This window comes from Vespa crabro, chromosome 1 (assembly GCF_910589235.1).
Source record: "Vespa crabro chromosome 1, iyVesCrab1.2, whole genome shotgun sequence".
NCBI classification, from domain to species: Eukaryota; Metazoa; Arthropoda; class Insecta; order Hymenoptera; family Vespidae; genus Vespa; species Vespa crabro.
In genome coordinates, this window is record NC_060955.1 from 22,837,172 (window position 1) to 22,859,956 (window position 22,785).

Genomic DNA, 22,785 nt, shown 5'->3' on the forward strand with positions numbered 1-22,785 from the left:
GAATCTTTACCAAACGTAAAAGTGTGGTCCTTGTGGTGAGAGGGAGGGGGATGACGAGGAAAGGGTGGAAGCATTTTGTACCTTCTGCGTTCGCTATCACTACTACCACTACCACTACCATATCGTCACCGTCACCACCATTTACTACTACCACTCTTCAACCCTCCCCCCTCATTCCCCTTTACTGGTTCTCCTGCAGCACCTCTTGCAGAGAAACGAGCGAACGGCCATGAAGGTGGAAAGGGAGAAGGAAGAGGAAGAGGAGAAGGTGGAGAGTAAAGGAGAGGGGTAGAGGGTGCTGGAGAACGGCAACTACTTAAAGTTGGCGGAAAGTTTGGCTCGGCAGCAAAGTTAACTCAGTTAAGTTCTCTACTCCTAAAGCGAAACTTCGGTTCTCTCCAACGCCTGGCCCTTCCTTCCTTCCTTCCTTCCTTCCTTCCTTACTTCCTCCCTTCCTTACTTTCTCCCTTCTTCTTCTTCTTCTTTCCCTCTCCCTTCCCCTTTACTCTGTATATCTATCTATCTCTATCTTACAAGTAACACACCTGTGCGTTCATTCCTTCACCATATACTTCTCTCTCTCTCACTCTCTCTCTCTCTCTCTCTCTCTCTCTCTCTCTCACTCTCTCTCGCTCGCTCTCTCGGTCTCTATCTTTTCTTGGTCTTCGCTATCATCTTCCCGCCATCCTTGGACCGAAAGAGTAACTATTGTGTTTTACGAGTAATTTTCTTCTCTTCTTTCTTCTTCTTCTTCTACTTTTGCTATTTCTTTTTTTTTTTTTTTGTTGACTGGGTAAAGGGTGAGGTGTCCTTCTCTTTGTCACTTAGAACACATTTTATTTCAAATTATTGACGCAATAAAAAAAGATAGATCAATCGATAAATCGATCAATCAATCAATCAATTAATAATATTATTATTATTATTATTGTTTTTGTTGTTGTTGTTGTTGTTGTTACGTCTTAGAGATTGAAAAAAAAAAAAAAATAAATAAATAAATAAATAATCGAGTCTAAGAATGAACACTGTTTTGTATATAACGAGGAAGAACCAACTTGATAACAAGTGGTTGAAATAACATAGGCATCTCATGTAAAGATCTCTTATCTTTAGTCGTAGGGGGAAAAACGATCCGAAGAAATCTTAACGCAGGGAGAAAAAGAAAGAAAGAAAGGAAGAGACAGAGAGAGAAATAGAGAGAGAGAGAGAAAGAAAGAAAGAGAGAGAAAGAGAGGCACGCGAGTGAAAGCGATAACGTTAAGCGACTTTAATGTCGTTTCGTTACTACTTGAACGCACCTCGTGTCTCGCACGAGTACGTGAAGTACGATATCCACCGCAAACTGCAACGTGGCAAAGCTTTCAAGTTAGTTTCATATATAGAACGTACGTGCGTGTGCGTGTGCGTGTCCGTATGTGTATATGTGTTGTGTGTGCGCGCTTGCACATTCGAATACACACACGCGCTACATACAAAAACGTATACATATACATATAAGTTATGTATATATGTATGCCTTTGTGACATGAAAAAGGTAAATTTCTTAATAGACCGATTAAAGGGAGTACATGGAAAGTACATTTCGTTTCTTTAGATAAACCCCCTCCCTCAAAAAAAAAAAAAAAAAAAAAAGAAAAAAAAATATTTAGGAGAACCTTTTTCCTTTCCTCCACCCACTCTCACCCTCCTGATGACGACGACCATAACTAGGATCGTCAAGGATCAAGAGAGCTAGTGAGAAGAGAAATCCAACATTCTCTGTGATGCCCGTTTTCGTATCGGTCGACGCCCCTAACGTCGTTTTATTCAAGGACGAAGCGTTATCCATCTTCGTAAGGAGATGAAGTCTGCCAACGGTAGTGAAAACGTTCGTGAAGGTGAGAGAAGAAGAAGAAGAAGAAGAAGAAGAAGAAGAAGAATTTGACTTTATAATCGAAAGAAGGATACGATGGGAATAAGAATGTCTTTTTCTCCTTTGAGGGAGGGATGGAGGGAGGGAGGGAAGGAAAAAAGAAAGAAAAAAGAAAAAGTAGAAAGGAAGAAGGGGCAGAGGGAGAAATAAAGCGTTAAACTCATCTTTTCAATATGTCCTTTCTTCTCTTGCTCAATCGTGTGCTGTACTTAGTTAGAATAAGAAATTTCTATTGTATTGTAAAAGAGCAGATTTTCCCTCTCTCTCCCACCCCAACTATGTTTGCGCGTGTTTATCTGTGCTACTATAATATATACATTAATTTCGATAAAGGGAATGAATGAATGAGTGAATGAATGAATGAATGAACAAACGAATGAATGATAAAGTATAATCATAATTTTGGCTTTATCTCGAAATAAGGATTGATATTATCAACGGAATCATTTCCTTAGATAATAATTTCAACAACTATCTTCAATCAGAGGAAGTTATGCTACACGGTATTTGTGCCTATGACCTCTGCTACGTTTGAAAAGTGTGCTGATAAGAAACATCGAAGAAGAAGAAGAAGAAGAAGAAGAAGAAGAAGAAGTAAAAGTAGAAGAACTAGAAGAAGTAAAAGTAGAAAAACTAGAAGAAGAACAAGAAGAAGTAGAAGTAGAAGAAAAAGAAGAAAACATGAGGAGGAGGAGGAAGAAGGGAAGAAGAAGCGCGTTTATATACGACGCCCTCGCGGGAGTACCAGGTGTACACAAAACGATTTCCTCTTCTTCGACGAACGACGCACTCGGCAACCGCGAGGAGCAGCGCACCAACCAGAACGACAACAACGACGACGACGACGACGACGACATTCGTTTATCGTAAATGTATTGATACGTAACTGTATTTTGCTTCAAGAGCAAACGAGAAAGCAAGAGCGAAAGAGACCAAGAGAGAAAGAGAAAAAGGAAAAAAGAGAGAGAGAGAGAGAGAATACAACACGAGAGTCCATTCTACGCGCAATCCCTTCCCTACCTCCAACCCCCTAACTCCTTCCCATTACCCCTCCCATCCTCCCACAGTGAACAGCGCGAACTGCTCTCCATCGCGTCACGCTTAACGTGTGTGCGCGCGCGAGAGCGTGTGTTGCTGCTGGTGCTGCTGCTGGTGCTGTTGCTGTTGCTGGTTCCCCTCTGTGCACGTTTAAGATGTTATGTTGCTGGTGGCACGCCAGTGCCGCCGCCGCCGGCCAGTCAGCCAGTCAACCAGTCACCCAGCGACGACGACGACAACGACGACGACGACGAACCGCACAGCGGGTTAGGACAAATGCGTGGAAGAGCGGGAGAAAGAGGGGGAGGGGTTGCATGGGAGTTTAGTTCCTCCTAGTGAATATGGCATCTTGACTCCTAGTAGTGGAGCGTGGCAAGCAATGGCCGGCCCCGATCGATGTCTCGGCTTCTCCCTCCCTCCCTCCCACCCTCTTCGTCTCTCTCACTCTCTTCCCCCTCCCGACAACACGACCCTCCCCACCCCTCCCTCTTTTAGCCCAATAGCTGTCGCAACCTGCACCATCGCCGTGTCTCATCCTTCTCTCTTCTCGTCTCTTCTCGTCTCGCGTCCCGTCTCGTCCCTTCACTACTCTTCTTTTCTCTTCTCTCGACAAACCAAATCCCGAAGCTGCTGCTGCTCCTCCTGCTACTACTACTACATTGCTGCTGCTATTGCTGTTGCTGTTGCTGCTGCTTACCGTTCGACTTTCTCACTCTCTCATTCTGTTTACAATGAATGGATATATGCTATCCACTTTACTCTCTTCTACCCTCTTCCACTCCTACCCTCCCTCCCACTAACTCTCTCTCTCTCTCTCTCTCTGTCTCCCCCTTCTTCCTACCATCCACCACCTCTTTTCGCATTATCCCTCTACCCTCTACTTAATAATTAACCTCTTCCTACACACAACAGTATACCGATGATTTGCACGCGAAATAAACATACCAGAAACTTTCTTATACGACACGGTCGATGAGGATGGAGAGTGGGGGGAGTTTTTTTGGATGGACGGATGGATGGATGGATAGATTTATTTTATTTTGTATTATTGTATTCGCCGGAATTTTGAACGTTCGATATGATAGAAACTCCTAATAAAATCTAATCATCCGCCAAAGTTAATTCGTACTCGTTTGTGTCATATATGTGAATAATATAAGTAACAACGAATGTGTATTAACGAAAGTAATAAAAATTTGACAAATACAAAACATCGAAATCCTCCTTCGAATCACTTTTGTTTTTCGTGCATAGTAGCATTTCAATGTATCCCTGTATTGAATGGTACATGCTATTATTTATATAGGGTGTCGTGATTACAGGTATGTTCTCGGAGTAGGATCTCTTGTTATAGGAGCGATGTTATTCCGCAATTTCTTTTTTTTACTGTGTTCTCGAGCGTACCATGTAATAGAGGGGTTGTGTGTATACCCGTGTCATTATCATCGTCACTATTTGGCATTTATGTATGCGTGTATGTATATAAATGGGGTGAATCTCGGATCCAATCCAACCTAATAATATCTATTTATTCTGTTTCTGCATTTTGATTATTATTATTATTATTATTATTATTATTATCATTATTGTTATTATATTAGAATATTTATCGAACCGTTTGTATATAGTAAAAGAAAAAAAAAAAAAAAAGAAATTGTAAAATAATGGTTAAACAAGGGGAATCAAAAATCGTTTCTCTTTTGTAACAGAGGTAGGCAAACAATGTACGGTATATAAAGACAAGTTCGCCGTTTTAACTTTCATCAGGGAAGTTTGATTTCTTTCTCGGGGCAAAGTTTTTTATTAAAGAAAAGTACGAAGAGAGATGACTCTTTTTCTCCTCCGCTTCCCTCTCACTCTCTCTCTCTTCCTCGAAAATTAGCATCGACAGAAATTCCTTCATCCCCATGCATATACAATGCGTATGTAAGTAGGTAGATAGGTAGGTAGGTAGGTATGTATGTATGTATGTATGTATGTATGTATGTATGTATGTATGTATGCATATATATATGTGTATATGTATATATATATATATATATATATACATATAAAAAGTTAGAAAAATACATAACACGATCGGAAAGAGTCTAGAAATGGGATTAAAGTGGTACTTGAAAATGTTCACTACTATTGAAAATGTTCAACCCCTCTTGTACGAGAAGATATTCGTACAACGCTAGTGGCCCAAGAACAACTCTCTATATATCTCTATCTCTTTCCCTTTCTATGTGAGAAGATAAGGTAGAAATCTAATAAGTTTAAGTATATATGGTATGTGTATGTGTGTATGTACATATGTATGTACATACATATATATATATTGCTTTTACCAACTTACGTATGTTAGACAACTTTGAGATCGTTCAAAGCATACCAGAAGGAAAGTTCTAGATCCGCGTCCTTGACCTTGCGCTTTCGGCCATATTTCTTAGCTCGAACAATGGCACAATAGTATTTAAAAATCTCGAGATCATAGAATTATATATGAGATGTCTCAAGAAGGTCATTTTAAATATATTGTATATATCTGTTCTGTGTACGCTCACAAGCGTATGTGTGTGGAATAGGCCAAAAGTTCTTAATTAATTTTTACAAATAAATTATTCCTTTTGGAAACTTTTTAGGTTAGCTTTTTCGTATATTTTTCGTTTTCTTTTACTTCAGATTATAAAACTACAAGCTTAAGAACTTATGGCCCACTTAAGAATTTTTGACCCATCCTATTATATAAACGAATTAAGAAGATCATTAACACGTTCACACGAGTGCGTCATGACAGTCAACGATGATAATCATCGAGCTTTCTTGTAAGACGATTTTTCATTTGTCTACGACAAATAAACACGTATAATACACATATAATATTTTTGTACACAATTCGATAAACTGTGATTCAAAACAAAAAGAAAAATTAACCTAAAAAGATTCTTTAAAAAAAAAAAAAAAAAATTGATTTTTAAGATAACCTAGAAACCTTCGGTCGACCCCATATAATTCAACAACAAGCGGCATGATGGTTCTGTTAAAGTACTGTGAGAATATGCTTGTGAATGCGGTAAATGGAAAAAAGAAGAAGAAGAAAAAAAAAAAAAGAAAAAAGAAAACTTAAGTTATATTAAATTAAATTAATCGATTTTGCGATCGTCGATACGAATAAGAAGAGATCAATGAGTTACGAATATCGTTTAGATCGAAACGATGTTGTTCTTGCGTTATTGTTAGTGTTGTTGTTGTTGTTGTTATCGTGATCATGATCGTAGAGAAAAATAGTCGACAGTAGGACGACGAAAGTCTATTTCAAGAAGCCGACGTGTAACAACAGCAGTAGCAACAGCATCATGAGCAGCAGCAGGAACAACAGCAGCAGTAGGTTACAGTGCGCGGGATAGTTAAGTCAGGTCAGTTTGCTAGCTTACATAAAGAGGCTAAGTAGCGGCGAAAGGAAGAGGACAGCGAATGTTATACACGAGAAGGACAAGTTAGAATAGAGGGAAGGTAATAGGGTGGGGATAGACAAGGAGTGGGAGGTGGAGAATGAAAATGGTAGGAGTTAGTTAGTGAGTGAGTGTTGTTTTGTGTGTCTGTGTGTTGTGTAAAAGAGAGAAAAAGAGAGAAAGAGACTTTGTTAAAAGGGTGGGGGGCACCTGTTACAACGTTCAAGAGACTGTCATGCCTCTTTCTTTCTTTCTTTCTTTCTTTCTCTCTTCTTCCATTTCCCTTCTTTTTCTTCCTTCCCGTAGACACCACTTAGGTCGTTACATTGAAATTTCTCTAGACGAAGGCAGCAACGTAACCGTTCCTGTGCATAAACCCATGGCACGATCGATGCGGTCATTCTCTCTCTCTCTCTCCCCCTCTCTTTCTTTCTTATAGAGAAACGACACATTTGCCGTACTTCTGTGTGTGTCTATATATATGTATATATATATGCATACTGTGAATCTCCAAAATGAATAGCATCGAGAAGAGATCAATGATAAATATTACACTTTGATTTCTCCTACTTTGATTATTATTTTACTACTATTACTATTACTATTACTACTACTACTACTACTATTATTATCATTATTACCGACCACCACAAATTTTTCTCTTATCTATAACACTAATCTCTGATAAATTCACAATCGTCTATTTTAATTCGTTATATATATATATATATATATATATATATATATATATACATACATATATACATACATACATACATACATACATACGTACATACGTAACTTTTTAAGAAATATTTTATCTCTTTCTTAAGCAAACAAAAGGCAACAGTTATAACGTTTTCATAATCTCATTAAAAGGAATTAAGGAAAAATAAAAAGAGAGGAAAAAAAAAAGTAAGACAATCGTTGACTCTAAAATAAGTATATGTATATATAGTATGTATGTATGTATGTATATATGTATACGCGATATCGGGAACGCATAAGATTGTTTACACTACGTGATTTCGAATGTTGGTTATCACATTCTTCGAATCGATAAAACATGCTGATAACGAAGTGGTCCATGAAAAAATAATGATTGTTATACTTTGTAACTTTGATAGCTGGATAAACGAATGAACACATACATACACACACAGAGAGAGGGGGGGTGGCGAGGAGAGAGGGGGTGGGAGGGGGGGGAAGAGAGTGTATGTGTGCAGAAAAAATAAAGAGCACGTTTCAGAAACGTTAGTTGAGCGCCGAAATGGCGCTCATCCGTATGACATACACGCACAACATAACGTATGATTTATAACGGCGATGGTCAATTGGATACATTAGTCGAAAAATATGTTATGTCGAACGTGCCATCGGTACTCTTTTAATATATATATATATGATGTATGTATGTATGTATGTGTATGTATATATATATATATATATATACACATATATAATGCATAGGAGTATGAAAGACGATCGAACTAATCGACGACAGTTTCGTCGAGCGGTTAATTCTAAAAATCCTCCAAGCTACATCATAATTGGTCGATCTCGGTAGGGTCCTGACCATCCAATCACCGTCCGGCAAAGATCAACCAATGATAGCCGACCAGTTCATAGAGAGCAAAACGATTCCCTACAAACGTTAACACAGAAGGAAAAATCTTTCTTTAGGATGGTTAAATCGAGGATAAAAGTTGTAAACGAAGTGGACGTAAGTTACTTGGAGTATTCCCCCACAAAAAAAAAAAAAAAAAAAAAAAAAAAAATGAAAAAAAAAGAAATAAAAAAGTAAAATAATATAAAAATAAAACAACGGAAAAAAGAAACAAAGAAAGAAGAGAAAGTAACTTCAAAACGAAACAATGCGGCAAACAAAAAAGAAAAAAGCAAAAAAGATAAAAAAATAAAAAAGACAAAGTAAAAAAGAAAGTACAAAATAAAAAAAAAAAAAAAGAATAAATGAAAATAAAATAAGAAGAGAAAGTGATTTAATAAGTACTAGGTACTAGGTACTAGGTTAGGATTTTAACTACCCTTCCTTAATACTTTTTCACCCTACGTAAAGCCCCACGCGATAGAGACGCGTCTGTGACCGACAAGAGATATGTCTCTTTCTTTCTCTTTCTCTTTCTCCTCTCTCTCGTTGAAGTATTTCGAGAGAGTTACGGAACGGCGAGAACGCGGGTCCGCGTCGAGAGAGCACTTTGAAACGTGTCGCTGAAATCCTATCGCGGTGGTGGTGGTTCCCCGTTGTAGTCGATCACCCGAGAGAACAAGAGAGAAAGAGAAAGAGAAAGAGAGAGAGATCAAGAGACCGGACGAGAAGAGAGTAGGAGAGAAGACGATAATCGGGCCAATCCGGCCCGATGGAAGGAATAAAAAGAAAGGCGCGTGGCTCGTTGCTGGCACGGCGTCTCCCGCCATATCGCGCCGCCAGTTGCCGCTATACGCACGTACAAACGCGAGCGTGGCAGAAAACGAGAGAGAGAGAGAGAGAGAGAGAGAAAGATGGAGTAAAGAGGACGAGAGGATAGGTAGGTAGGTAGGTAGGTAGGCAAGCAGGCTGGCGAGCGGGTGTACGAACGGACAGCGGGGGGATGGAAGATGGGTGGTAGAGTATAAGAAGAGGGGAGGAGAAATAGAAGGAATGAAGCGAGCGCACACCCACACACACGGTCGCGTCCAAACGTACGAATGTACGATTATCAGGGGCAGCAGCAGCATCAGAAGAAGCAGGAGTAAGAGAGTAAGAGCATGAACAACATCCAACGTGTACACATCGGTAAAATCATAGTCGTGTAAAGAAGAAGGAGGAGCAAAAGGAGGAAGAAGAAGAAGAATAACGAAGGAGAACGTACGTAAAGGAGAAGAACGTGACCAGTCACGGAATTCTCTGCGGTGCGTATGTAGACCGCGTGTGCGCCGTGCTACTACGCGGGCCGCGTCCACCGAGGAACGAGGAAGGATAGAGAAAAAGTGGAGAGATAGAACAGAAAGAGAGAGAGAGACAGAGACAGAATGAAAGAATGAGAAAGAGAGAGAGAGAGAGAGAGAGAGAGAGACAGATAGAAAGAGAAAAAGAGGAAGGAATTAAACAAAAAGAAAGAGAAAGAAAAATAAAAGAAAAGAAATAGATCGAAGAGAAGAGCAAAGAAGGACCGCGCCGCATCGACTAACCTGTCGGAGGCGACTCTTCCTATATTTCTCGGGCACCTTCGTACTCTTCGTCGTACTCGTGGCGTTTTCACCGGTTGTACTGATTGTAAGAGGGGCCAACGGTATAGGGGGAATAACACAAATCGTTTCACTCTTTCACCACTGTGTTCCTTCGTATCCTTTCTCGCGTTGCTTCGGTCCTTCTTCTTCTTTCTTCTTCTTCTTCCTTCTTCTTCTTCTTTCTTCTTCTTCTTCCTTCTTCTTCTTCTTCTTCTTCTTCTTCTCTCTTTTTCTAGCTCGCTCTCTTTTACGCGGAGGGGTGTCCACACGGCGGCGCGGCTCTCCTCTCGGTTCGCGCCGCTCTCGCGTCGTCCACGGCCGACTTCGGAGAGCCTCCCCCCGTAAAGAAGCCCCGTGTCGATCGTACGAATGCGGACACTGTGATCGCGCGCGCGTCTACCCTTATGACGCCCCGATCGTTTCTTCAAAATATATCTCGATTCAACGGTTTTAATGGAAAAAAGCGACGAACCGACGATGCGCGGAACTACGCTCGCGACACTCTCCCTCGCTGGAGGAAAATGGCGGCCCCCGGTCGCCCGAGTGACTCGCGCGCGCCACCGATCCTCTCCGTCACCAACCGACCGCTCACGGACACGCCCGAACTGACCCGACCGTGTATACCGAACGGTTGTACGCTTAAATTTAAGCAAAATTCAACGACAAACTGTCGACATCGATGATCAATTCGATATATTACTTTTTTTATCGCATACCATTGCGTTATTTAATTAATGTCGTTGTTTACTGTCGTTTTAACGATTAAAAAATTATTTAAATATTTGAATATAACATCTGTCACATTTATTTCGTCCTTTTCGTATTTACGATATTATATAAAAAAATTAATTATTAAAAAATTTCTATTGACAAAGTTTAAGAGATTTATTTAATCCTCGTTTCTACATACAACAAAGAAAATTAAACGTTTTAAATATTATAATATCTATTTAATCCTATAATTATTATAGTAACTGATATTACGGTATTATTTTTCGTTCGGTAAATATGATACGGAGTCTCCATCTTGCGTGCTCATAATCGTCTAAATTTTATAAACTGTGATTTCTGAAAAACAAGCCTTTACATTCTTTTTACTTTATTACTTTCTAATAGAAAATCGTTGGACGATAATATTAAATGTATCCTGATGAACTACTACGTATGATTGGTTGACATAAGATTCTGTGATTTATGGACCAATAGAATGAAACAAAGTACCACTGTTAATTATACACTTGAATTCTCGCCTTTTCATTGGTTGACAATAGACATCTACGATTTATCGATAAAAGTTTTACATTATTATTATATTATATTTAAAAAAAGTACGCACAATTGTTGTAACGTAAAAATAATTCAAAAGATTATGTTAATAGCACTTGAAATATAAGTAGTTATATAGTAATAAAAGTGACAAGGTTTCTGATTGGCTGGTTACCTATCATTTAGGGATATAGTTGCATTTTCTTTTTTTTTTTTTTTTTTTTTGTATTATTATCGTATAATTTAACTGTGGTTAACACAAATGACAATTTATTATTAAATAATAAAATATGTAAATATCTTGTTGACAATGTAAATAACATTAATAAAATAATGTATTGTACATAAATATGAATATCGGTGTATAATTAAATTTTGTATCGTTTTGATTAGCAGTGTCATCTAACGGTTTAAATGGACATTATAACTTTGTAATTACGGACTAAGCTTTAGTACTAAATATTGAAGCATTTACTGCTACGATCTTGGAGAGAACAAAAATATTTCGTATCATTTGATTGGGGGAAGGAGAAAAGGGGAAAAAAAAAAAACAAAATAAATAATAATATTATTGTACTTGTAATGGCTTCTTTCAGAACGCAGCTTAAAAATATCCAACGTACGTAAATAATATTTTCTTCGTTATAAAGAAAAATGCAAATCTGACGTTCCATCATATGTTCGTTACAAGTTTTTTTCTTTTGTCATTGTGTTTTTACATTATACGTGTTGATCGTACGAAGAAATGGACCAGTACCTACATAGTGTCTTATTGTAATATAAACATAACTGACTGGTACAATTATTATTTAAAATTATACTTGCCATTTTTTACAAATCAATCGACATGTCAGACGTGAAAAGTCTTGAACATCCAACGTTGAAGGTAAATAATATAAATATGCGAATAGTTGATAATAAAATTTATGTTTTTGAATGTTACATATATAAAATCTTTGTGAAACAATTATTAATATATTCCGTTTGTCTTTTTGTTTTTGTTTTTTTTTCCTTTTCTTCTTTTTTTTTTTTTTTTTTTTTTTTTTTTGTAATATAGGTACCATACGAACTTCTAAATAAAAAGTTTCGTTCAGCTCAAAAAACATTAGACAGAGAAGTGTCGCATGTTCAAACCGCAACGAATGAGTTGGAAAAAGGATTGAAAGGTGATGGAACTGGTGTTGCTACTGGAGAAATAACTAGACTTTTGGGTGGCGTAGTAGCTAGACTTCAAGTATTGAAGCGCAAAGCAGAAGAATCTATTGCGGAAGAATTGCAAGCAGGAATGGTTTGTAAAAGACGTTTGGATCATTTAAAGGAACACGCCAATACAGCACCGAGTGCTGTAAATCAATGGAGAAGGCAAAGATTAGATCGTATGCTAGTAGAATATTTTCTTCGAAAAGGCTATTACAAAACAGCAACCAAATTAGCAGATAGCAGTGAATTAAGGGATTTAACAAACATTGGTACGATAAACGGCATAATTATCTTTTATATATTTTATATTAGTTTGATAAAGACAATTGTTAGCTTATAAAAAAGGATGTTGTATAATTTTTAGATGTTTTTATGGTATCCAGAGAAGTAGAGAAATCTTTAGCAAATCATGAAACTTCAAGGTGTATCGGTTGGTGTCATGACAATCGATCTAAATTAAGAAAATTGGGTAGTACAATGGAATTTAATTTACGCGTACAAGAATTTATTGAATTAGTAAGAGCGGATAGAAGACTCGATGCTGTTAAACATGCCCGTAAATGTTTTGCAAATTATGACGATTATCAGTTACAAGAAATTCAATGTTGTATGGGACAACTGGCATTTCCTGCTAACTTTTATCTCAGTCCATATAAGGATTTATTAGATGAAAAAAGGTATATTGTTTTGTTGTACCTACATTATAATATGTATATGTAACTCATTGATATTTTTAGGTGGGATAGATTAATAGAACAATTTAGGCACGAAAACTATAGACTTTTTCAATTAGCCAGTCAAAGTGTATTTACAGTAGCATTACAAGCAGGATTGTCGGCATTAAAGACACCTCAATGCTATAGTGCAAACAAAGAAGGCAGAAATCCTAGTTGCCCTGTCTGTAATGAAGCACTTAATGAATTGGCAGCTCCATTACCATTTGCTCATTGTTCTCAATCGAGACTTGTTTGTAGTATTAGTGGCAAACCGTTAAATGAATATAATCAACCAATGATGATGCCAAATGGATATGTTTATGGAGAACAAGTGAGTCAATCTGAAGCTATTCCCTTACATACGAAGATATATGAAGATATTTCCTTAAGCGCATATTCGTATAATAAACGTATTTTATCTTATAGGCTTTGGAAAAAATGGCGCAAGAAAATAATGGTATTGTAATTTGTCCAAAGACCAAAGAAGAATTTCCTTATAAAAAAATTGAGAAAGTATATGTTATGTAAAATGAATAGTTTAATCTTGAATTGTATGATACATAAAATGGGAGTTTTTGTGCAACAATAGGCATTTGTTTAGGTAGCGTTTATGATTTTTTTTTTTTTTTTTTTTTTTTTCTTTCCTTTTTGTTGATATAAAAAATATATTGTTTTATGCTATGTAATAATATTACTAGAGGAAAATACAACCTCTTTTTACAAAAATATTTTTATACTGATTTAATATATCCAAAATATACATTAACAAAATATATACTTTGTGTGTATTGTGATTCTGAATAATATTATTTTAATGTAAATCTATTCATTTCTTTTTCGTTTTTTTTTTTTTTACGTGTTTATTTAATACACATTGTTATTATTCTACAGTACACATTTAAAGGTCTCAGGTAATTATATAACTTCGGTAATTAAGGCATAATATATATATATATAATGTAATTCTGAATTTTATTACTATGTTACAGTAAATTACGCTTATATCACACATTTCAAACATTTCGACACATCGATGAATCATTCTATGATAATCTCTAGTACCGAGGTGTCATTTTTTATATATAAATAATCATGAGTTTATATAAACGTATAATAAACAACACTAACTATTATTAGAAACGATTACGGAATAAAATAATAATAATAATAATAATAATAATAATAATAATAATAATAATAATAATAATAATAATAATAATAGTAATAATAATAATAATCGTTTATAAATTATATAAATTTTTATAAAAGAAAATGTTATCAAAGCCTGTTTTACCTTGATACTAGAAAATTACTAATCAAGTTTAATAATTACTTATTAAGATGTATTGTGTGTATACATCGAAATGATTACATTAATAATATATTCAATTATACAATTTTACGTGAGAGATTTAATGGAAATGCTTAACCTACATTTTTAATATTTATGATATGTATCAAAGAACGAATGAAATATTTTCACACATTCGAATTTTTATAAAAATATGTCCCTTTTTACATCAGATCAGTTTTCAGTTTCTTGTCTTTTTTTTTTTTCTGTTTGTTTTTGTTTTCAATTATTCAAATGATTGCATATTTTTTGCAATAATTTATTGTCTGCATTGATATACATACATGAAGGATTGTCCCTTTTAGGAATTCAAATTCTGTATTTTACAATAAGAATTTTTTATTATTAGATTGTATTATAACAATAGAATTATAACAAAGGCAAGTTATAATGCCTTATATTTTGAATGCGTGTAATAGATAAATAATGCTATTAAAGTGTAAAAACAGTATATATATATATATATATACATATACATATATATACATATATATATATATATATATATATATATATATATATATATATATATATATACATATATTAACAAATGCACACATACGTCTCATACAAGCATTACATTCATCACTCATATATGCACGGAATAAAAATTGTAATTATATTTGTAATTCTGATAAATAGTATATCTTATGGGTTCTTTCTTTTTCTTTCTTTTTTTTTATTTTTTATTTTTTTTATTTTTTTTTTATTTATTTATTTATTTATTTTTTTTTTTTTTTGTAAGGCGTGCAAGGTTGTAAATTCTATTTTTAAATATTAATAACGTGGTATGTAAGAAGCACGTGTTTAGAAATTGAAATTTTTTTTTTTTCTTATAATATAAAAAATAATATATTTATTACAACAAATTCAGCATGCAAAAGAAAAACTTAATATACAAAGTATAAATATCTGTGCGATATCTATTTTATAGATAAAAAATTAAAATACTTATAATTAATTTAACTAAAATTTTAAATATAAATAATAACATTTTTAAATCTATTAATTTCATTGTACGTTTCCTTCTTCATTGAAAATATACTAAAAGGATCTAACAAATGATTTAAAAAAAAAAAAAAAGATTCTTACTATCTATCTAATAATAAAAACAATCAGCCCAAATATCATTATTTTCAATTAGAAGTTATTCTGTATGAAAAAAAAAAAAAAAAAAAAAAAGAAAAAAAAAATCAATATATGTATGAGTATTTTAACTATAATTTAAATATAATAATATATTGTAAATTTTTCTCTCTCTGTATCAATAAATATTTTTCCAATAATGTATCACTTCTAATTTTTATGGAAAAGATCTACAAAGTAGCATGTAAAGTATGAATTATTACATTTTCTTTGATAATTTTTTTCTTTCAAAATGTATATTGTATAAGATGTTTTATTACGGTTATGAAAATAATGTAAATTTCTTAATCGATCATAATATTTGTAAAAATCATACAAATGTAAGATATGAATTGTTCATACAAAAAATGTATCTATCTATTAATAATTCCAATTTTTAATAATCACTTCTTGATGCATATTATCCAACATTATTGTCTGTTTCATTATGGATCATTTACTCATAGAATAATAAAGAGTCATGTAGACTCATTCGTATCAACTTTACTATGTTCTTATGTACTATGTTTGGTCGTTTATAATGGCTTAAAAAAAAAAACATAATTCATAATATAAGTTATATAAGAGCGTATCTTTCTTGTATATTGATGTTAAATAATTTTCATTCGTGTATAACAAAAGAAAAAAAAAAAAAAATAAAAAGAAAGAAAGAAAAAGAAACAACAATTAAAAAAATGACTATTAACAAAACAAAAGTAAAAACATAATGATATATACAAATACTTCAACCTTATGAGTAGTATTAACGTTCATATTACAAACTATAAATTTATTAATAATCAAATTTGTTCTATTTCATTTCCTAGCATGCATATACATAAGTAATATTTTAATAAAACATGTGTATGTGTAATTTTAGAGTACAAACAACAGCAGTTTAAATGCTCGTTCAAAATTTTTTTTCTGTTAATAATATATTGCTTCAGATCGTTTTTTTTTCTTTAAAAAAAAAAAAAAAAAAAAAGAAAAAAAAATTGTTTATTTGTTTTTTTTCTTTTTTTTTTTTATTTCTTTAAAGTAGAAAAAATTTACTTAAACTTAAGATGATTATTGTTTTAATTTGATTTAAAATTGATATATTCAATTACAAAATTTAAAGAATTCAATTGTGTGCTTACTCTCCAGCGGCTTATATTTAATTTAAGCATTTCTGTAGAACCTAATATGATGCAATTTTCTTGTTAAAGCTGATTGGTCCAATTGATTATAGGATGTTTTGAACAAGTTACTCTATATTGAAATATTGTTTGCATTGATTGCCAAGAAATTCTGTACCTTTCATCTTTTTCATTTTTTCTAATCCATAACAAAATTCTGATTGTGTAATAACGATCTTTGGCATTAATCGAAATCATTTGAAATAATCCCAGAGGTATGAGGCATGTTCAGAGAAAGTTACTCGGGAAATATTCAATGTCCCCATGATATAATAACTGGCATAACAAAAGAAAACAAAATTCCACTAAAAATGCCAGTGACAAGTGAAGCTGCGCCAAACATACCGGCTATCGATGCGTATTGTGGTTCTACCATTCTAAAAATGAAACAAAAAAGAACGTAATTTATAATATATGATTATTGCAATATTGTCGATTTGAAAATTTCATTTAAAAATATATGTTTTCTCTTACCTAGGGCAATACATCATTGAGATTGAGGAAAAATAACCATGAGAGATACCCATTGTAATGCCAATAATCAAATATGCCCAATCATTGTCAATAAAAACTGGCAAATATCTCTTTGTTTCTGCTGGATAATAATTACAGAATAGAAACAATGGTATATAGAATATCCGTAAGATATTTGGAATTATCAGATATTTTTCACTGGGCTAAATGAAACAAAAGAGAGAGAGAGAGAGAGAGAGAAAAAAAAAAGGAACACTTAAGTCTCAAATGTCAATAATAGTAAGATATAATAAGCAATAGAATATTTATATACCCATTGAACGATAGATGCAATGGAACTACCAATCATAGCGGTAACGTTGAAAGTCAGAAAGCACATAACGCTAACATAAAAATCAAGTGGAACTATGAATTCTGCACTTGAACGTTTTATATCAGATTGAACAGATGGGAATAAAGCAAGAGTAACGAAAAAGACAATAAATATGTTAAAAAGCTGAGAAGAACACTGCGAAACTATTTTCCAATAAGGTAGTTCTTCTTTCTTCCCTCTTGTACTACTCTCCAGTTGTCTTTTATTTAACTCTTTTTGATGAAGTAACTCGTGATATCTATAAAATCTCTTTAAAACAATGACAAAATTAATAATATGTTATTCTTTTCTTTTTTTTTTTTTTTTTTCTTTTCTTTAGAAATAGATCTATAAGATATGAAAAATTCTTACATTTAATGGAAGAGCAAAATAAGTGTCAAAACAGGCTAGAAGAATAAATAAAGCCGTTATAAAGTAATAGATAGCAGCAGTCCGTGCATTTGGTGCCATAATTTGAGAAATAAGATTAATGATAGCTGTGAATGTTCCACTTATATTCTGTAAAAATGATAATTAAGATAAAGATAACATTTATTTGTTAAATATTCATTTAATATAAAATAATTGTTATAGTATTTATAATTACCGAGCCTAAAATAACAGCCCCCGTATATTTACCAGGAAGTTTAGCAGCCATTCCAAATACCGAATTTTGATAAATCCCATTAGCAACTGCAGAAATTTATTACATAATTGTCCTTATTTCCAAGCAATTGTTAATATATAATTGCATCTATTCTAAACAAGAGATCTTACTGTTTAATATTATAACAGAAATCATAGTGATCCAGAAGAAAATTCCAGGCCATTGAGAAGTGTCCATCATTGCCAATATAACGGTAAATAAAAATATTAGAATTTGTATAAAGATGCCCCATGCTATACGTGTTGTCAAATTTCCTCTATAGATAAGATAAAAGTAATCATATAAATTAATATTCTCTCACAATGCATATTTTTTTTTTTCTTATATAAAGACAATTATATATCCTATTCATAAATATATATACAAGATTGAGAGTTATATATTATAAGATATATACGTACCTGAGTTTTATAAATATATTTAACCAATTAAATAACAAGTTTGGGATTTGCGAGGCAAATCCCAGATATGACAAAAAATTTGTTGAATAATTAGACTCAATTTCTGTGTATTCTTTGGATAACTTATAATTGACAAAATACTGTAAAAATAAAAAATTTTGCTCAGACAAATAAATCATCAAATAAACTTATGATAATAATAATAACAATAATTTAAAAAAAATAAAAAAAAAAATAAAAATAAAAAAAAAAATAAAAAAATTAAAACATAAAAAATACTCAAATAAATAATCCTTACATCTTTTGCTGTTATAAACATATTCCATGGCATTAGAATACCAATTCCATGAAGTATTAGTATCGAAAATACTAAATTTAATCTAAAAAAATTTAAATAAAATATTTGTATTATTTTTGTATATATCAAATATTTTAACTTACACTATAAATGTACCTGTCACGCGGAGGATTTATTTCTAAATCAGCTTGATCCATTGTTACACCTTTAAAGTTTAATTCGTCATCAGGTCTTCCGGTTCCTTCCCAACCTGGTGAAAGGCGTACAGGTTCACTTCCTACAATTAAACAAATTAATTATTTCTATAAACTTTTTTTCTTAATAGAACAATGATGATTATTTTATCAATCTAATAATATGTAGACATACAAAATTGCACTACTATACAAAAAAATCAAATATAATTTTTAACACACTTTATTTATGTAATTTAATCTTCAAACTTAATATTATTACAATATCGTTAATGATAAAATCAAAAAAAAAAGAAAAAAAAAAAAAAAAAGAACAACTGACCGATTAAATAGTATAAATTTTTATTAAATTTTGCACCGATACATTGAAGATAATTATTTGCTCATATCCATAAATTGTTATACGTTATCACAATGGACTTTAATCCTATTCAATGGAAATAACAGCACAAGTTTATTTTAAAAGGAACATGCTTATTTCTTCTACTTCTATACAATCTAACAAATAATAAAGTGCACTCCAAAAGTATATTGGATAAAATACCCAATGAAAAAGACTTGCAAGCAGACTCTGTTGAAACTTTATTGAAGATCCGTACCAAAACCGGTTCAAGTAATTCTGCCCTTATAAAAATAAATAAAAAAGAACATGATTCTTGGAAAAGAGAGAAAGAATAACTCCTTTTAAGTTGTACCTTTTAAGTTACAAAGATAAAATGACGAACATTGTAATCATGCAATGATACAATTTTTATATGATAATAAATATAACATACCTTTTGCAGGGACGATTCTTATTCCGCTTGAATCTTTTAAAAGAGTTTGTTCTTCTGGACCCGCGCCAATTTCTTTCTTCGTATAACTACCCGCCATTTTTTTGGTATGATTTCAAACTTAAATTGATTTAAAAAATAGACACGCAATGCATCTCAAATGATAATCAATAGATAAATAATATATCGTTTTGCTTTTAACAAGCGCAACGTGATCTTTGTGAATAAATTTTTTTATAAAAAATTGTACAGTTATTATTTCAACGCCATGTGCGATTCAATGCATATTACATTCGTTGAATTCCTCCGTGTTGACTTTTAAATGTGAAAACTTTACTTACTCTTAGTCCTTAAAGTTTTTATGATAATGAACAAATACAAATCTAAAAGATTAGAATACAATGTGGTAAAAGACGTTGATACGCGGGATAAATCATTTTCCTATCTAATTTTTAAAGGTTAATTCTAGTAGGATTCTAAATTCATTCCACGCCTACGCATCATATTAGATTTTTCCATTAGATGGCGAACTGATCGAGTGCAGCGTACATCCAGGACCGTATTTCGAAAAGTCCATCTCGACAGCGGCATCATACCATACAAATTTGAAAATTAAAAAATATATATATATATATATATATATATATATATATATATTTTAAAATGTGATTTAAAATAAATTTAAATGTTTGATTTTTAATGTAATTCCTTTTTTCATACTGGATTATATTATTATTTATACCTTTTTAACCGTTTATCATGCACATTCATTTTTATTTATCTATTAAGACCAAGTTTCACTTTGATAACGATTATTCTTTTCTAATTGTTCTATAAAATTTACAGCTTGCTCGTAAGTTAATTTCCCATTCTCTTTTACTAAGTCAATAAATTCTTCACGAACGTTATTCGGCATATTTTTCGAATTTCCCGCCAAATAAATATTGGCGCCATTTTGAAGAAATTCCCAACATAAAAAATTATTTTCACGTATAATATGTTGAACATATCTGAAATATGAATAAAAAAATAATAAAATACGTTCTGTAGTTATTTTTATAATTAATAATATAAGCACGTGCTTACATTTTATGTTCTTGATCTCTAGAAAATGCACAAAATAATTTTAAACCAGTTGTGCTGGTTAAATTAATGAAATCTTCTTTAAAATGATGATCTTTGTCTTTATATCTACATCCAAAAAATAATAAGCACGTGGTAAGATCTTGTTTCGTGGCAGCTTTCTCTAAAAGTAACGATCTAAATGGTGCAATGCCTGTACCAGGTCCAATGAGAATTTTTGGCACATTGGACGGAAATACAAAAGTTCCTTTACGTATCCAAAAAATGATTTTACTTTTAACTTTTAAATTTGCTAGCCAATTCGAACATAGACCTAATCTACGCTCTAATAGTTTTGTTTTATAATTAACAACGGCAACTAATATGTGTATTTCATTTTTTGTATTTATCGCGCTCGATGCGATACTGAAAGCACGTGGCTTTATTGGTGACATGATTTCAAATAATATTTGTATATTTAATTTACTCGTGGTATGCGGAAAGTCTGCTAAAACTTCTATGATATTTCTTCGTGGTCTATTTACATAATCATATAATTCTTCTTGACTACTGGACATTGTAAATTCGTGAAGCTTTTCTTTTTCCAAATCATTATCACTAATTTGATATAATATTTCGAATGTAGATCTTCGTGGTTTGTAATTCAAATCCCAATACTGTGCAACAATTTCACCTAGGGTTAAAGTTTGTTTTAAAACGTATGGTACTTTTATTTGCCTTTCAGACACCTGAACAATCATATCAGGATAAATTAGAATGTTATTATCGTTCAATATATTAAAGAATTTCTCAATCTGTTTCAAAGAATTCTTTGGTCTTACATAAATTATATCTCCTGGTTCATATATAATACCTTCTCTTTGAATTTTAATTAATCTAACATCTTGAAAATGATCTGCGGCAGTGGTTCTTGCATTTTCAATTATAACACCTATTTTCATTTCATCTTTTATATTCATTTCTTCTTTATAAATATCAGTCTCTAAATAACAAGCTATTTCTGTTAGTGATTTTTCTTTACTGCCATCAAATATAGAAATGTTATATCTTTCAATTATTCCTTCAATATTATTAGGTACATTTATATCAGGGATATTATATATAAACCCAATCTTTTCCCAGAATTTCTGTACCCAGGGACTAACAACAGCATCTATACCTAAGTCATGTTGATCATCGGCTAAACCTATCGGCAACAATTGTATTCCACCAAGCTGTGCTAGCCTTTTATTAAGCTTTTTCGCAGCAAAATTAAACTTTTTATATGAACTATCACCAAGACCAATAACACCATATCGAATATTATTAAGCATAGAAGGAGGAAGGCTTTTGCGTAATAAAAATCTCCAGAATTGTTTCATATTATCAGGAGGATCACCTTGTCCTGTTGTCGCAATAACGAAAACCATTAAATGTTCAGAATCAAAATTAGCTAAATCATAATCATCTAATGCGGATATTGTGCTGTACAATCCTTTCCTGTAATTAAAATGAAAACTCTAAACAAATATTCCCGTCTCATAACATACGTGTAATAAAAATAATCAATATTAATTGTCTTGTTATTAAATAAAATCCTCTTTCTTTCCTTTCTTTTTTCTTTCCTTTTTCTTTTCTTTTTACAAAAAATAAATTACCGAAAAAAGACAACAAAACCTTTTGGCACTTTTCCAGATTTGTTCCGCCACATCTTGAGCAGTTCCGGTTTCGCTAGCATACAATATAGTTATGCTAAAATCCATTGTGTAAAGTTGTTATGCCAACAACGAAAAAAGATTTTTCGATTTTGTGGCCTGCCAACAAGCCGATACGCGACACTTTATTGAACCCCGCGACGTGGTCTTTCTTAGACAGCTGATTATTTATGACGTCACTATTCATTCATCTGAAGATGGGCTCAGATGTTTGATACAGATTTTGCCCGATTATCACAAAGAGAGATTAGATACTTTTTATTTGACGAACAACATGTATTTATATTATCAAACGAATGAACATGAATTTTTGACTCGATTAAATGTCAAGGATAAACGTTTAGGCTGAGAATCCTGCATTTTGGCACGGGGCCTGAGTATTTATAAATAAAAAATAT

The 22,785-nt window shown here is 32.6% G+C and overlaps 3 protein-coding genes across 9 annotated transcripts in view; 1 reads left to right on the plus strand and 2 right to left on the minus strand.

Moving 5' to 3' along the window:
* LOC124431555 (C-terminal-binding protein) overlaps positions 1-10,419 on the minus strand; it is a 34,115-nt gene extending 23,696 nt beyond the window's left edge. For 2 of the 5 annotated variants that reach the window (XM_046979663.1, XM_046979655.1), the window contains exon 1: positions 9,577-10,419. The gene's annotated coding sequence lies outside the window, so the exon portion shown is untranslated. The remainder of the gene's footprint in view (positions 1-9,576) is intronic. The other 3 variants (XM_046979648.1, XM_046979613.1, XM_046979653.1) reach the window with 3 other exon arrangements.
* Positions 10,420-11,324: 905 nt separating this feature from the next.
* Positions 11,325-13,331, plus strand: LOC124422679 (E3 ubiquitin-protein transferase MAEA). Its single transcript, XM_046959472.1, has 5 exons — positions 11,325-11,767; positions 11,939-12,350; positions 12,446-12,758; positions 12,819-13,128; positions 13,224-13,331. The coding sequence occupies exons 1-5, from the start codon at positions 11,729-11,731 to the stop codon at positions 13,323-13,325; spliced, it is 1,176 nt and encodes a 391-aa protein (XP_046815428.1). The 5' UTR covers positions 11,325-11,728; the 3' UTR covers positions 13,326-13,331.
* Positions 13,332-16,066: 2,735 nt separating this feature from the next.
* LOC124423471 (NADPH-dependent diflavin oxidoreductase 1) lies at positions 16,067-22,765 on the minus strand. Of its 3 annotated transcripts, XM_046961224.1 has the most exons (12): positions 22,350-22,765; positions 20,697-22,172; positions 20,543-20,620; positions 18,800-18,922; positions 18,644-18,725; positions 18,346-18,485; positions 18,055-18,200; positions 17,885-17,970; positions 17,650-17,796; positions 17,239-17,547; positions 16,926-17,128; positions 16,067-16,828 (listed from the first exon to the last, which is right to left on the minus strand). In XM_046961224.1, exons 1-12 carry the CDS (start codon positions 22,433-22,435, stop codon positions 16,705-16,707), a joined length of 3,000 nt encoding a protein of 999 aa, XP_046817180.1. In that variant the 5' UTR covers positions 22,436-22,765; the 3' UTR covers positions 16,067-16,704. The 3 variants fall into 3 exon arrangements, with proteins under 3 accessions (XP_046817180.1, XP_046817171.1, XP_046817162.1); XM_046961215.1 differs by lacking the exons at positions 20,543-20,620; positions 20,697-22,172; positions 22,350-22,765 and adding exons at positions 19,614-19,730; positions 19,952-20,276 and having other exon boundaries at positions 18,800-18,920; XM_046961206.1 differs by lacking the exons at positions 20,543-20,620; positions 20,697-22,172; positions 22,350-22,765 and adding an exon at positions 19,614-20,275 and having other exon boundaries at positions 18,800-18,920.
* Between the last annotated feature and the right edge of the window lie 20 nt (positions 22,766-22,785).